Source organism: Topomyia yanbarensis, chromosome 1, assembly GCF_030247195.1.
Source record: "Topomyia yanbarensis strain Yona2022 chromosome 1, ASM3024719v1, whole genome shotgun sequence".
NCBI lineage: Eukaryota > Metazoa > Arthropoda > Insecta > Diptera > Culicidae > Topomyia > Topomyia yanbarensis.
Window position 1 is genome coordinate 169,364,074 of NC_080670.1, and position 17,975 is coordinate 169,382,048.

Genomic DNA, 17,975 nt, shown 5'->3' on the forward strand with positions numbered 1-17,975 from the left:
TAAAATGAAGACTACTACTTATTTGCGACTAAAAAAGTGCGGAAAAAATAGTTGCATAACCAAAGTGACTCAATGCACTGTTGATGAATCACCCAACAAAAATAGATGATAAGGGATGCGGACGCAAAAGGCCTACCACCGCCCCAATCCGAAGCGAACAGCTACTGTGTTTGGGTAGATTACACACTGATGGAATCAGCACAAATCGTCCTAATTCCAATAGAACTGCAAATGGTGATGGTCGTGGTCTATTAGTGACCGTATCTTTACAACGAAGATGAAGTTCGTATCTTAGGATTTCTTTCGACCACAAACGGCAAGGACCAAAGGTAACTCAAACTCAGCTTGAGCTTGAGAAATGGGATTTTTCACCGAGAAATATTCTGAAGAACACTTAGGGAAACTTGGATATTCACATCCTCGTTTGGGATGGGCGTAACGTAGTTGGTAAATAGGCTGCCTTGTACGTAGCGCACCTGGGTTCGAGTCCCGACCCCACACATAGGGTTAGAAATTTTTCATAAGAGATTTTTCTAACCCGAAGAGGCGAAGGACCTTAAGGTTAAAACATCTATAATCGAAATAAAAAAAAAACATCCCTCGTAGACGCATACAATCTCAACAATTACCTTCGAAGAACCATTGTGATGGTAAAATTCGCGCAAGATTGTGCAGCATCGCCGGTTCCAAACATTAAACACACAGGTAACTGAACCGTGCATAAGAACTCAAGAAAACGAGGACTAACGCGTTGGAGATAACCAGAGGGCAAATAATGTTGAGGAGGTGAGTTGTGTTGCATTTCTGAAAGTCGAATGTGTCCGAAATTGAAACCATAATACACTATCGGAATTAACTGAAAACAAGTATCGGAACTATTGAAATACGTTCAAGAAACGTCACATATTTGATTGCAGTATTGTGGCGTGCCGCTTCTTAATACAGTGGACGGAGTATGTCTAATTCAGCAAACTGCGCTCGTTTGCTTCCGACAAGAACGGTTGATGATGGCCCAGATATATAGGCAACGTTCCCAAATCCGTTATTTATCAACAAGGGGACTGATCATCTATATGTGTATTCCAACAACGAGTACGATTCCGTGAAACAAAACAAATTACGGTAGAGTGCTAGAGCAGAGGTATTTATTATGTATTTCAACAACTGAACTGTGATGATGTGCTGTATGATCATACTGGAAATCTGTGTATCTTGTATAAGTCATTTTCGTACAACATCCGAAAGCTCCCAAATACTTTGTATAATAGTCACCATTAGCGGATCAGAAAACCTGAACCTGGGACATGCCCATAACTTGAATCCAACGGTCTGCGATGGTATAAATAGCCATTTCGATAGAGATTCGCTAACCAGAGAAAAAGCCAGCCCTCCGACCTTGGCTAAAATTTTTAAATCTCTTAGTCAACCTCGGCACGAAAAGATACCTTAACTCAGGGACGCCTTCTGTTGTTAGTCACCTCCTACGACTTGGTAGCAGGTACCCAGGTCTATTCTTTGCTCAAATCTGCTCGTCGGATACCACACGGTTTGTTCATAGAAACGCATTAGTACACGCGATAAAACACGCACAATAACATACAAACGCTAAAGCTTTTCGCGATAACACAAACTCGCGCATACCTACGCCTATGATCTCGCATTCATAAAAAAAATCGTGGCGATGAAGTCAACGGATTAGCACTTACGAATTTATAAACGTCGTCTCAAGCGCCAACATACAAACGCCCGCTCCCGCGCGATCAAAATTCTTACAACAGACAAAAAGTCTGAGGGCACCATAGTTCGAACAACAGAATGACTACTTGTGCGAATACTTAAAAGCCCCCGCGAATATGCAAACGGCAACTCGATTATATAAATGAATTCAAAGATATAAAATTAAATACATGCATACTAGCATACGCAACATAAAAAACGACCGCGCGATCAAATATTCCGACAGTCGATTCGTCGGTTCCACGAAAAACGCGAAATTCCTGCCCGAGCAGAAATTGTGTTAAGGAGTAGATAATTTCGGAACGAGATAAAACGCGTGCTATCGTAGCTGGTTAACTTTTATAATTGCCTTTTTCTCTCGCATACTTTTTGACAGCCCCTATCATCACTGCTTCAATCTTATCTAGATAATACCCGTCAAATATTCTAGTCGCTACGCAGACATAGATTCCGTAACAATATAAACCTGCCCAAGAATGCGAACATGCAATCGCGATCTCGCATATAAAAAAACGCTCCGGTGATCAAGTCAATTTGTTAGCACTTACGGAATTATAAACGAGGTCTCAAGTGCGATTATACCAACGCCCGTTCCCACACGGACATTAATCGGTCACGTCCGGAAGCCCCTACATTTGCTCTTAGCAGCCTAGGTTCATGTCTTCAGTTGCAAAACGAACAAACACATATACACTAGAAGTCTTAAGGTGTCACTGTCGGATACTACTGTGATATGGACCAACTAACTTCTTTTTAGATCTGAGCAATGCTTTTAAAATCACCGTCCGCGCAAACAATCAAAAGCCCTCGCGAATATGTAAGCTGTTACACGAATACAAACAAATTTATGCACGCGATGTTCCATACACTCGACACACACGGCCACGCTTTCACCCGCTAATATATAAACGCTCCAGCCCGGCTCGATAATGCAACTCTGCTCACCGACGCGACCATGCAATTGTGATCATTCACGCAAACCTACGCTCGCGATCTTAAAATTATGCAACCGCGCATTCTCACTCGATCATGAATCGGTCACGTTCAGCAGCCTCTATCCTCGGTCCTAGCAGCCTAGGTACATGCCTTCAGTTGGACCATTCTCAAAAAAAGACGCTCATATACACTGCCCGTATATGCATAAGAGTCCCATATTGAAAAACAGCAAGCCGAGAAAAACGCTGTTCAAGATTTACATATTTCATTGAGCCTTATGGATGAGACAACCATGTTTTGGTATTTTTCCAATATTTTCTAAACAAACCTGGTAATCATATTTGTGCATTATGATTCAGTGGTGTACAATCCAACAGATATCTCATTTTCAACAAAAATCCCTAATGGGACTCTTATGCTTATATGGGTAGTACACTAGTCAACAAGTGTCAGGACGACATTGTCGGGAAATGTAGTGATATGGGGGGGGGGGGGACTTTCTAGCATCTGAATTGTACACCCAAAATCAAACACCAGATTCGCGGTCCACGCGAATACGCAAATAGTCATACCGCACCACGGCAACATACAAACGCTCGATCACTTCGCGATCATCCACGCATACCTAGGCCCGTGATCTCTCAAACATGAAAACGCGCTGATGATTAAATTAACATAGTAACTCAAATTAACATCGGCTCCGACAGCATAAGTCATTAAATTGACTTTACGCTTGTCCGGACATGCCGCAGACTCAGGTGATTCGCATTTAATGCCAAAAGATCCTGACTCCTGCGCTGCAGAAGACAAAAAGCTAAGTAACCGGGAAACTCTAAGCTTGTTAATTGACCCTACTACACGCTTTTCTAAACTTTCTTACTTCAAATCCTTGCTCTCCCTTGAGTACTATGGCTCTTAATATTTGAAAAATACTTCACCTTCCAGTCCCTTGCTAATTATATGTCGTTACAATATAAAAAATATAATTTTGAAGAGAAACAGAGAAAGAGTAGCTAACGCTTAAATGGTCGGTGCTACCAGGCATCCGTTCACTACAAGCATGTGCGTCGGTCACTACTCATGTGATCTATAGTCAATATTATATAACCATGTTATCACTACAATCAAATACCGATTGAGGTTAAAAATCGTATCTCGGTTGAAAGCTTGTTCGGAAATAGGTAAATGATCAGTCTCAAATAAACTCTGAATCACATCGGTTGCGTCAATTTGTACACCTTTCGTTTATATTCAATAGTGCAATAAATTACGGAGAGTGTCTGCCAAATTTATAAGTGATATCGAACCACTTTGAGTTATTGCACCGAAAACCCAGAAGTGTTCGTTTCCCAGATCCGGTCCAAAGTTGAGTGGTGAACAAATTTGATAAACGAGATCTCAAGTGCGAACATATAAACGCTCATTCCCACACGATCATGAAATCTTCAGGTCCCAACATTTGACCCGTACCTTAATCAGTGTTATAGTGAGTGACATTTCCCGTCCCGTCCGCTATTGTAGTGAGTAATTCAGACAGGAAGCTCTTCCGGAAATCCTTCAGCTCCCGTTGGACCACTCTAAAATAAAAGTGAACGTGATTCAGATAACTTTTTAAAAATAGTTTTTATGCTAATCATACATTATTGCACTTTAATCTTCTTATGGAAGATATATCGAAAAATATAAGATCCGTTGTGGAACACGAATTTCGACAGACTTCAAAGTCGATTCTTAGGTCGCTGTGCCAGTGATAGCGTTGCACAATCCAAGCGAAGAGATCTTCGTGAAACAAGGGAACAAGACACAATTGAAATCTATCTATTGAGATATTTATCCAGCTCCAGATTGATCGTTTTTCAGGTTTGAGTGATTCATTCATTTTATATGGGCCTAAGGTCGAGCTCTAGGGTAAGGGTTCCAGTGTAAAAAAATCAGTTTTTTTGTCAATTTTTTTAGAAAGTTGGGTGAAGCGAATTTATCGAAACTTTTGTAAAATATACTACATCATTTCAATAATATTCTGTAATTTTTTCATGCAAAAATATCTACAAGCTGTTCTAGTCTGTTTTTGTTGTACTTCTAGTAGTTCGTTTTTCCATAACTCTTATGTACCAAAAGTACGTATTGTATGCGATATGTTATTGTTGCTTTTATTATAATATCTTAAATTAAATTTATACTAACACTCACTAACACAATCAATTGCATATTTTCTTATATACACTCATATTCTCTCTCATTCGAAACGTACAAACGCTCGTGGCCTTCGCGGTAACACAAATTTGGTCACAAACGTGGACATGTCCATTGTGATCATCCACACATACTTACGCCCGAAATTTCGCCAACATTAAAACCCCCCGGTAGTTAAGTGAACATTTTAGCACCTATAAATTTTCAAACGCGTTCTCAAGCATTCACCGCTCGTGCGATCATGAATCGGTCACGTCCGGAAGTCTCTACCCTCGGTCCTAGCAGATTAGACTCATGCCCTCAGTTGAACCAATCAAAAAATGACGCTCATATTCACTACACAACACGTTCCATAGCGACATAACCGGGAACTCTAGTGATATGGAGGAATTCTCTTGTAATATCTGAACCGTACACTGAAAATAAATCATCAGATTCACGGACCGTGCGTGATCATTCAAGAACACACGCGAATATGCGAATGGCCACACGGTTATAAAATGGAATTTATCCACGCGCAGTTACATACAAGCTAGCGGACGCGACAAAAACGCTTGAGCTCCGTGCACGCTCAACTACTTCCACCATTTCACAAACATCCCGGTGATTTAGTGAACATTTTAGCACTTCTAAGCTCAAAATTGCGGTCTCAAGCGGAGATCTACAAGCACATGCGTTCGCGTGATCATAAATCGGTCACGTTAGAAAGTTCCTCATTCTCGGCCCTAGTAGCATAGGTCCATGACGCGCATATCCACTAAACAACACGTTCCATAACGACATGACCAGGAACTTTGGTGATGTGTGGAATCTCACTCTCTTCTAGCATTCAGCACGTCAACATACAAACGCTTAAGACCTTCGCGATCATGAACGCACACTAAAGTCCACGGTCTCGCAAACATGAAAACATGATTAAGTGAAAGTATTAGCATTAATAAACTTATAAACGAGGTCTCAAGCGGGAACCTACAAACGCCCATGTTTGCGCAATAATGCATCGGTCACGTCAGGAAATCTCTTCCTTCGGTCTTAGCAGTCTAGGTCCACGCCTTCAGCTGAACCAAAAAGAAATGATGCTCATATTCACTAGATAACACGTTCCATGGCGGCATGACCGGGACTTCTAATGATATGGGGAAACTTACACTCTTCTGCCATCTGTACCATAAACTAAAAATTAAATTCAATAATATGCAAGCCACACGCCATGAAATCAAATTTTTGCACGCGAAGCTACATACACGCTATCGATAGCGCCAAACACCTTGACATACAAACGCTGGAACCCTTCGCGTTCATCCACGCACACCTACGCCCGCGATCTCGTAAACAGGACAACTCCCCGGTGACTGAACTGAAATGAACGGTTACGTTCGGAAATCTCTACCCTCGGTCCTAGCAGCCTAGCCCCATACCTGCAGTTGGACCAATCAACAAATGACAACACGTTTCATGGCGACAAGAACTTACTCTCTTCTAGCATCTGAATCATACACCGAAAATTAAGGTTCACGGTCCGCGCGCGATCATTCAATCATACACGGGAATATGCGAAATAAACGCCCACGCGATCGAACACGTTAACGCCCGAGCCGTTCGCGATAATACACGTTATCGTGTAGCTCTACAGCTCCAGTAGAACAACAAATCCTTTTTTATTTTTCAAATTTTCAAACTCGATACTCGCACTATCATGTACATAGTTTTAAAACAAAGTTTTTTAAAAAAAAACATATAATTTTATGTCAATGTGTCCCCGATCTTGTTGTTCTCGTGGTCAAAATCAAAGCTGTAATTTTTCGAATTTCATGCTCAAATTTTACACACATATTTTAAATGTATATACAATCGAATTAAAAAAGAAAAAATCGATTTACTAAAATATTTGTAATGTAATAGAAAACATGACTGCCACCCACACCACCGTTTCATAATGGATGATAGCCCACCGTTAATACGAAACTATTAGACGTATAATGATAACAGTTATTGATAAGTCGTTTATTTTACCCCTTTCAGTTCCGCTCAACTGAGAGTATTTATTATTTTCAAATAGCGATGAGGTGCTTATTTATTTTTAATTGTTTGTTTCGAAGCTGTACCGGATCAACCCCCTTTCACACATATGGAGCATTGCTTCCAAGAAAGGAAAATAACGCACGTGTACGGCTGTCGTGGTTGGTATTGTTATGAAGCCAATACTTTTAGCTTCATTTAAAAAAGTTATTCAAACACGATTCGCTCTTACCTGATAAATTTTAAAGAGCCAATCCGATCGGCCATTGAAGGGGCAGTGCATGAAATCGAAAGCTCGAAACTGAATTAAAAGTGAATGAAAACCAATCATCATTAATGAGAGTGAGATGTGTTTTATTTTTCTCTTGTTCTCCATGGAAACCTACAAAGATTGTTATCTATGCGAAAAGTTGATACGAATGCGGTGGCAGAAATAGGCAGTGTATTTTTTTTTCGTATTGCGTGTAATTGCAGACCTATATATATCGTGAGATGAAATCGAAATTTTTATGCGTATATCTGTTTGGATCAAGTGCGTATGTAATCGGGGGAAAGTATCGGTTTTTGTTTATTTTTAGTTACGATCAAAAGAAACTTTGCAACGCTTTCAGATTGGAGGCGGTAAACTTGATACAATCACTCATATCTGAAATGATCAACACTCTAGGATCTTCTAATTTGTATTTATATATAAAAAAATTATTTCATTTTACAGGTATGGAGTAGTTGTCATTAGTCAGGAAAGTCAGTCAGCCACATGAGGAGGTTTTATGCCCACTGGAGAAGAGTCTGAATGTGAGAACCACTCCTGTAGACTTTTTCTTACCTCACAGAAATAAACAATATTGTTGATTTTTGGAAGCGCTACAATTTATGTTTATTAATTATAAAGCAAAAATTGGAATTTAGCGATGTCATGGCTGCAGATTTTTGGATTTTATCCCATCCTTTGAATAGCTTCCTTAAATATAATCGACAAATTTTCTCACCTATTTTTCTTTTTCTTTTTACAGAACCAAATCATCAAAGCTGCAGCCACCAACCACAGCGCGGACCAAGAAACCAACGGTGCCAAAGCGGAAGATGCGGATGCTCCCGGCGAAAGCGACCCCTGCGCGTCCACCGGACCGGTGGCCCTGCGCAGGGACAACCTACACAAAGACAGTGCACTGAATCAGTGCATCAATGAGCTTACCTCGAACCTGCACCAGCGGCGCTGCGTCAGTGGTGACATTTCATCTCCCACCAAATCTTCATCGATGTCCTCCTCTTCCTCACCCTCGTCGACGATGATAACCTCTACCGGTAAGACTGGTCTGCCAAGTAGTGCCAACGGAAGTAACCACCAACCGGAGAACACTTCCGACAGCGAGCCGACTCGCCCGCGACGTTCCAGTCACAGTGACGCCCTTCTTTCCTCACCAAGCCACTTTGTGACGGTTATTGAAGTCAAAGAACCTTCTGAGAGCACTCCTAAGCAAAAAGAAGAGTCAAAGCGACATTCCAGCTCATTAGCTGCCGCCGTGCCGGCTCTACCAGCCAAAACTACCAGCGACAATAGCAACAATAACAATCCAACAACAATCATACAATCCAGTACCACTGCCTCCGGCAAGCCCAACAGCTATGAGAACGTACTAATCAACACGAATCGTGGAAGTTGTGAAAACCTCAACAACAATAATAACAACAGTGTGCACCATAGTCAACTGTTACACCAGCAGCAGCATAAAAACAGCTCTGTTGCAAGTGAGCACAGCACATTCCTGGACAGTGCCAAACAGCATCCGAAACCGTCAGCACCACCCCTGGTGGGTTCATCGATTGCCGAGCGAACTTCGCAACTCATCTCCGGCGGGCAGGAGCTCAAGAAAAAGGTTCCACCACGGTGAGTAACCCGATGTCATTAATGTTTCCCTTTCTGAACGAGGTGGAGGGATGGGAAAATTTGCATTTTCCTGCTTTTTGATTGGAGAACTTTAATCACTGTGACACTGCGAATTTATCGTCACGTGCATTGCAGTGATTTGTGTGGGTGACTAAGTCTGCGGGTGTTGTCAGTGACAAAGCATAGAAGCTTGTTAAACTTTTCTCGTCGACATTAATTCACTTTAATCTAAATGCAAATATTGTACAGATCGTTGAAATATCGGATCGTTAGGGCTGTTGGTTTTGCTACTGGGAAATGATTCAAAATGTTAATGAGATGATGTCAGGGTGCCACTACTGACCCCCGTTTTGAGCGATATCTTTTTTTCTCACCAAGAAGAACGACCGACGGAGAAGAAATCGCATCAGAAATAGTAGTTCCTATTCGAAAACACGAGCATGGCGAAAAGTGGGTACTAGGCGTGAAGATGTTCTCGATATATGCAATCCAAAGAAACCAATTCTTTCAATAAAGTTCAATCTTTCACCAGCGTAATAATTCAAACACAAAAATAACCTAAATTACTTATTTAATTTATGTTTACAAACATTTTGAAATAGGGTATTTTTATACAAACTTTCGGTACCCTTGCGAGACCTCGTATTGAAGCTATTCTTACTATACAAGATAGCCTGATTGACTGGGTATGTGGAAGGACACTGGTGAACTTACAAGTCTAAACTGAACTGGCAGACTGCGAAAGCATGCTTATGCTTCGTGACCCACTTAAGCCCACCTGCGCTTGCTGATGTTAAAAGAACAGGCATTACCAATGAAGGAAGTTTTCAGAGATGCCAATTTTATTAGTTGTCTTTGTTTGAAAGGTGACGAATTCCACGAAGATCCGTTCGAAAATCTTCAAATTTGTGACCAGCTTCAAATCCGATTAAAATATTAAACGTTTCAACGGCATGGAAGAATAAACATTTTCCACAGTCAATGAGACCATTTTGACTCAATAGCATTTTTTTAAAAGGGCATAGAATTTTTTGCATGGAGCAATTTCAAAAAAGATGTCCGATTACCGGATTTTATATAGTAAAACTATCTCTATTTGTCTGTTGTATCCTTATAAACCTTATAAGCAGTTTTTGTATTGTAGCATACAACAAAAAACGAATTTAACATTACATCCCACTTGAAAAAGAAAATATTTATCGTCGCATGGATGTTTGAATATGAAAATTTGGAAAACGGACATTCCACGTGTGTTTTTCGTAAACTTTTCGTATCTATTGAATGTTGAATGAAATATGTGTTCAAATATGTCATCTGAAAACTAAGTTTGCCTGTTTTGTAATGATATTAAAAATTCATATTCATCAAATGTTCGGGCCCTTCGCGATGATACACGCGATCGCGAAGTCCCAACGCCCACACATATCTGAACCGGACAATGAATATCACATTCAGAATCCCGGCCCGCTGCAATTGCCTAAAGCAGAGTTTTAGTGGGCGACATTGCCTGTCTCGTCTGCGATTGTAGTGAATGATTCTGAAAGGGGAGCCCTTCTGAGAACCTAGCTCTACAGCTCCAGATATTAAAAATCATATTCATAGTATTGGTATGAAAATCCCCAAATAAATTCCGGGAAAAAGTCTTCCAAAGACCCCCTGAACTCTCGCTGCGGGATGCAAGTATAATGATTCTTCTAACTTACAGCGAAGATTACAGTTGCCCATATTTGCTCTATGCTGAGAACGCTTCAGTTGGAGTTTCAGTGGCAGTCACAATTAGTAGTTTTTCGTGGTATTGGTTTATATAGGACTCATTAATACATACCTCTGGAACGAGCATTTCGAATGAAACAATTCGCAAGTTGTAAGGATTGCTAGAACGAGACTATATTGTAATCGACTGAATGCACAGCCTTCGACAATAATATAATCGCCAACATAGCCTAGACAAGGCACAGTTCCTTCTATTTACAAGCACGTGTTACCTTATCTCAGTTTTCTATTTCCAATCACTCGTTAAAATACTGGACCTGAAAACTCCACACTGTACAAAATAATTTTGCGAGAAATCTTGTATCAAAAAGACATCTCTAATTCCAAAACAAAATGAACGTTCCAATTTCCTGATAACTAATTAAGCTTGAGCTTGTGCGACCACCCCCGGTTGCTACTCCGTTATCGATCGGGACTAGCTGAAGTTGCACAGGGAATCAGTAGATAATTATTCTTGGGAGTAGCGAAACATCTTTCAATGTGCAACTCCTGGTAATCCTAAAGTGTTTTTGATCAATACCGGCGCCGGCCAGGCCCGAACGTAGATCGCGGAAGGAAAGGGAAGGCAGTGTTAGTCCGATACTTGCTTTTGCTAGAGGCCGTATATACTACTGCGCTCCACAAGTATCACGGGAGGAGGATATTTTTGTTAGTAAGAGTATAGAAGTTGGATCTACTTCTTCTTTACCGACGCCAGAGAGGTGATTCCACTACCTGGACTAGATATCGGCCCACCAATTTCATGGACCGGGGCCAACGGCTTTACTTCATTAAGTTTTGTTTTTTTTGTGTTTCGAATTCATCTCGTCAGTAACTAGCACCATCTGGGTGTCTAGTTAGACGATGTATCTAAACTAGTATATTAGCACTAGTTAGACACAAAAAATTCCAAACAGTTCACACGACATATGTGAACGCCTAAAGCCACATGTCCCGAGTGATGTCCCGGGAAGCAAATATAGCTCTGGTTTGCTGACGAGAAAGCGAAGACGAACTCTTGTCTTTTGGTTCAAGAAGCCAAACGCCTGGTATTATGCAATAAAAATTGGACTAAACCGTTTTGCGCGTTAAGGGCACAAGACCTAATTTACTTTAGGCTTTACTTCGCTTCCGAAGGAAGACGTGACCACAGATTTTTTCACCTCAGAAAAATCTCAACGACCTCGGCTGGAATTGAACCCAGGCCAACTGGAATGAGTGGCGGTCACGGTTACCACTCAACCACCGGCGCCGTCATTCCAATTTCCTGATAACTAATTAAGGTCCATAAATAAAATAGAAATACCAAACAATCGTCAAGAAAAAAAGAACGAAAACAAAAAGGTGAAAACAACAGAATAGAAACACAAGGAAGTGCATTGTATATTAATTAGTCATTTTTTTAATTAATGGAAAATTTACGAAGCATTTCAAAACTTTCTGAAACAATGGTTCTCAAATTCGTGCAATTCGTTTTATTTATTTACTTTATCTAAATAATTTTTTTAATTTCAAATATTGCAATATGTGAAATTAAAAAATCATTCTATATACACATTTAAGTTTTTTCATTTGATGGATTTTATTAATTTTGATTGTGTGATGTGACTAATTTTTAATATCTGATCATTTCATTTTAAACCTTTATTTTTAACCTGTTTCAATGTCGGTTAATTTTTAATTCTAATCGTTTTTTAATTGAAATTTATTCTGTTTATTTTTTTCTTCTTATTCTTCTATTCTTTCCTACTTTGAATTATTTTATTCATTTCATTTACCTTTTTATTTATTCATCAATTAATTCATTTAATTCATTTCATCTATTTTTTTCATTTTATTTTTGTTATTCGTTTTATTCAATTTACGAAGCATTTCAAAACTTTCTGAAACAATGGTTCTCAAATTCGTGCAATTCGTTTTATTTATTTACTTTATTTAAATCATTTTTTAATTTCACATATTTCAACATGTGAAATTAAAAAATTATTCTTTATACACATATTTCAGTTTTTTCATTTGATGGATTTTATTATTTTGATTGTGTGATGTGACTAATTTTTAGTATATGATCATTTCATTTTAAACCTTTATTTTTAACATGTTTTAATATCGGTTAATTTTTAATTCTAATCCTTTTTTAATTGAAATTTATTCTGTTTATTTTTTTCTTCTTATTCTTTTATTCTTTTCTACTTTGAATTATTTTATTCATTTCATTTACCTTTTTATTTATTCATCAATTAATTCAATTAATTCATTTCATCTATTTTTTCATTTTATTTTTGTTATTCGCTTTATTCATTTTATTAAATAAGTCTGTTTTGTTAATTTTATCTATTTTATTCATTTTTTTCATTTTACTGCCTTTATTAATTTTGGTCGTTTTTTACGTTGCTCATTCAATTCAATTTTTTTAATTTTATTATTTTTGCTGTTCGTTCATTTTATTCAGCTTATTTGTTTTATTGATTCTGTTTTATTTATTCTAATAAAATTTGATTTATTTTAATCTTTCTATTCATTTTATGAATTTGATAACTTTTTATCAATTTTGGCTTCTATCTATATACACATATTTCAGTTTTTTCATTTGATGGATTTTACTAATTTTGATTGTGTGATGTGACTAATTTTTAATATATGATTATTTCATTATAAACCTTTATTTTTAACCTGTTTCAATGTCGGTTAATTTTTAATTCTAATCCTTTTTTAATTGAAATTTATTCTGTTTATTTTTTTCCTTCATAATCTTTTATTCTTTCCTACTTTGAATTATTTTATTAATTTCATTTACCCTTTTATTTTATTTTTCAATTAATTCATTTAATTCATTTCATCTATTTTTTCATTTTATTTTTGTTAATCGTTTTATTCATTTTATTAAATAAGTTTATTTTGTTAATTTTATCTATTTTATTATTTTATTCATTCTACTCCCTTTATTAATTTTGCTCGTTTTTTACTTTGCTCATTTAATTGATTTATTTATTCATTTTCCTAATTTTATTATTTTTCCAGTTCATTCATTTTATTCAGTTTGTTTTTTTATAGATTCTGTTGATTCTTTTTATTTATTTCATCCAATTTGTTAGTTAGTATTGTTCCTGCAGATCTGGAAACTGTGTCCTGGTCTTGACGAGGAAGCTTAGAAGAATAAATGTTTCTTCTCTTCCTGTTACTTCCAGGCCGTTTAGTAGACGTTCCCTCTTGTGGCTCATCAGAGTCGTTCTCGTCAGAGGACAATAGATTAATTAAAGATGATGAACCTTTCAGTTTATCTCCGCGTAGTTTGTACGCGTGACATGCTGAGAGATCAAGGAGATTCTCCCCACAGTAAGTGCATTTATTAGGATTCCTACTTCACGAATCATCCTTATGATTCTCGCCGCACTTTCTACAGAGGGCCCAATTGTGTGCAATTAAGGCAGTTCATGACCCATATACAAACAAAGGACCGGCAGATGAATCTTGTGCAAGAGGATATAGCTCGGTAAAGCAGATCCAGCGATGGTCACCCGATAAAAATTTGGCTAAGGTTGCTTGGGAAAGCAGACGTTTTGGAAAACGAAAAAGCAGTTTTTTTCTCACACCGTTGCAAAAATCTTCATGAAAATCAATCAGTAATACTCTACCAATGCCCCAAATACATTGATTCATTTTCATGAAACTTTTTCCAACGATGTGATAAAAAACTGCTTTTTTTCTTTTTCCAAGATGTCCGCTTTTTGAGGCGTTTTCAGTTGAACCTTATGGGTGTGATTTCGTTCCGTCCCCGCGATTAATCTAAATTCAATCGCTTGCAATCCGGAATTTTCACTGGCGTGTGTAAGGAGTTCTTTAAACAACCAACCCCATCTTCCAGCAAACTCTCGTCGTGGGCAGCGACCCCATCTATCTCTACTTTGTGAGCTGGCAAATATACAAAATGTTCCTTCATAAAACGCTCGGCAGAAGCAATCTTATTTTCCTGCTTTGAGCTGGAGCTGATCGTAGCGAACCTTTGAAATTTCGGTCACCAGCGAGAGACGTTCCGACAGGTCTTCAGAAGTTTGTAATAAATTTAAAGACTTAATTTTGGATCGAAAGAAGGGGGGCGAGAATAAGAAAACGGCACTTATCTACTGAATCCTGATTCCAAGGGCGCACCAACCCAGTCTCATAGCCGGCGATTATTCGAAATACACGTGGCACAAGCGAGACCGAAGCAAATAACTACGGTGAACGATAAAAATAGTGTATTTTTGCAAAACAATTGATTATCATATTGGCCAATAAATCACAAAAATATTGCAGGAGAAAATGCAAACAACGAAACACTTGCAGGTACTGACACATACTTACAAATCAATCTTTCAAGAATTTCGAAAATTCTAGATAAACCTTACCGAAAATTCAGAGCCCAACAATCTAGTGCCTAAGCTTCAAGCAGCTAAACATAACGCAGGCCAGAGTCCATCGAGCAACCGCTCAACGATAGTCTGTGGTTTAACATAACCCAATGGAGTCGTGACGCCAACTGCAGGAAGTGTTTGCCGCACAAAGCGTGTGAATGGACACAAGGAAAAGAAGTAAAACGCTTTCAATTAAGTTTTCTTAACGGGACGGCGACAGCGTGTTGACGTTTCGTTCCGTCGACGGAAATCTGATTAGGGTGATACATCAACGCCAAGATTATTTGGATTTTTTCCTGGAGTTTATCTCGAAAACTCGTCCGGAGCGCTGCTGGTGATGTGGATGAGCACATCGCAAAGGCACTACGCGCAGGTGCTTGAGCAGCTGAAATATTAATTCCGCCGGATTCCGTGCGTGAAACCTGCTCGCACCGTCAACATTGTGCATGAGCGTCTCCTTAGAAACGGGAAATTAATGCTGATTTCTTTTTTGGGTCCGGGTCAGGGTAGGTTCGCTCGAAACTGTCACTTTGTAAACATTGAAGCGAACCTAGCCTTGGTCGTATAAATTTTCTTTATTTGAGGTGATGAAAACGGATGTCTGACGGATCGTGTGAATGGTACTTGATACAGATATGTGATAATATCTGGCATCACTGACATATAAAGACTGCATCGTATTGACCGGTTAGCATGTGTTTCATCGATGCCGTATCTGGGATATATACGACGAGGTCACACGCCACTCAACGCCGCTAAACAGCGGCGGAAAAAAGGGGAACCAGTTTCGCCAATCCGATCGTCATAGTGATTCATTGTCATGTCTTCTTCGCAACTCGTCGTTGTCGTTCGAAACGCGTACGAAGTGGAAAGTAAACATCAAAAGATAGCCCCCAGCGGAAACTGGATTCATAAATCGAAAGGAATCGGTCACGCGGTGACAACAACCGATAAAAACAAACCACACGCCGGGTGGAAGAATGGGAACACGAAACCGGTCACGTGAACAGGTTCGTTTTTTTTTGTTTCATTTGCAGTTTGCAGGGTGCTACGCGTTTTGCCTTCGTTATAAGAGAAAATTCAGTTTGGGCAAGTCCTTTTTCGGTAGTTATATTTGTATACTCTCAATTCGCTTTCATATGTGGCGTGTATTGCCTTCCATTCAAGGCTTTCGCCATGACGACGGACTGGTCATAACAGTTCTGAACTGGGTCAAGAAGGGCGTCGTTTTATCGTCGCCATTAAACCGCACAAAACTTTGAAAACTTCAATTTTAGCGGCGTAAAACCAACATAAAAAATAACCAGGAATATGCGTCCTTAAAACATTGACGATTGAAACAAACCAGTAATAATTTTTCCACTTGAAACCATCAACTGTTTGCGATCAGAAAACTTGGAGATAGATGATTTCACGAGGTCGTCATTCAACCACAACATCGTTGACCTACAGACAGTTTTGATCAAAGTATGAAACGGTTATCTGATAATCCGTAGCGGAACTAATCTTCCAGCTGGCAAAACCCCTTTCAATCGTCGACACGCGTTGTTAACCTAGCTTCTGTCGGATAACTGTGCAACGTGCTCATCCCAACCGTAACCACCAGCCGCCCGGATGAGCTTCCTGCTAAACGCCATCACAGAAATCCAACGGCAAAAAAAGACCTGCTGATAAATCGATTAATTATTCAATATAACTTCGTCTCGAACGCTGGGAAATTCTATCTTCCGCAACCGGCGCAACCCACTGCGGTTAGATACACTTTTTTTCATTTTGCACCCTACTCCACTGTACATATATTGGTACTTACAATCCAGTACCGGGAGTATAGACTCGTTGGTGCCAATGCACTCACCACCCTCGATTCATTCAGCCTCCCCTAGTTTTATTTAACAATCTGTAAAGCTTCACGGAATCGATTTGAAAAAGGGGACTTGCACTGCAACATTGCTCTTTCTCTCTCTCGCTCGAAGCGGTAGCACAGTGCAGGGAATATCACACTTCCGTCGGTAATAAATAGTACACTTTGCGTTGCTTATGTGAGAGTGGCTTTTTGCTACCACCACCCAGCGCAGAGTGGAGCCGAATAAACCTGACAGGGTGAGCTAGTGCTGTGCCTTCAGGAGTTGCTTCTATTTATTCGAGAGGAAAAAAAACTGTCTGGCGATATGATTCTTTGCTCCAATTTGCTTGAAGCAGTCTGGTCTCGTAGGATGTTCTGTTGCCGCAAGCAAGCAAGGAAGCAGGCAAGCCAGCCAGCCGACCGGCCAGCACTTCGATTGCACGTTTCTTGGCTAGAACTGGAGCGGAAATGGATGGCAATCGATTGCGCTGACACAACGAGTCTCGAGTGACATTACGTGGCTATCGCACTCGCCGACGGCGGGAGGGCTGAAGGCAATCGTAAGGAGCCGTAGTTAGAATTTATCTGTTGGACGATCGATTGTTGGGAGAGTTGCGGGTCGTTTGATGCAGACACGCATATTGGTGTTCTGTATTGATTTGTGTGCCGTGTTCAACAATATTTCAGCCAGGCGTTGTTCAATATGTATGTACTATTTAGTAGTACAGATTTGTTTACTATTACATATTATTGCATACCTCGAATGTTTGAATATTGATTCTTTTGCGCCAGTCAGTATCCGTTTATTTAAAAAATCAACATTGAACCTTGTGATTTTTTTACCAAATATGGAGTCTAGACCTTCACGAAGCTAGTGATAACTTTATTTTTACGATATAAGAAACATTTTTGTGGCCTTTGAATACTAAACATTTAAATCATGGAGAGAACTTGGTCTACGGAACATTTACCCGGAAAGTTTTAATATTAAATTAAGACATGTATTTTACTGCTTAAACAACCATAAAAATGTCCACCAATCAACTTGTCACACTTAACTGTACGCCTACTGTATTGTTAACCTCAAATTACGAATGTCGTACAAGCTGGATTTACGTAATTCTTTAGCTGTTCAAAGACATACCAATCCCGCGCGTAACTATTTCAAATGTTTAGAAGAATTTTCATTATTACAAAAGCCGGGAAATAAAAA

The 17,975-nt window shown here is 39.2% G+C and overlaps 1 protein-coding gene across 6 annotated transcripts in view; it reads left to right on the forward strand.

The window, feature by feature from the left end:
• LOC131680733 (active breakpoint cluster region-related protein) overlaps positions 1-17,975 on the forward strand; it is a 131,101-nt gene that overhangs the window by 63,127 nt on the left and 49,999 nt on the right. For all 6 annotated transcript variants that reach the window (XM_058961452.1, XM_058961477.1, XM_058961444.1 and 3 more), the window contains exon 3: positions 7,899-8,773. In XM_058961452.1, the coding sequence (XP_058817435.1) occupies positions 7,899-8,773 (875 nt within the window). The remainder of the gene's footprint in view (positions 1-7,898; positions 8,774-17,975) is intronic.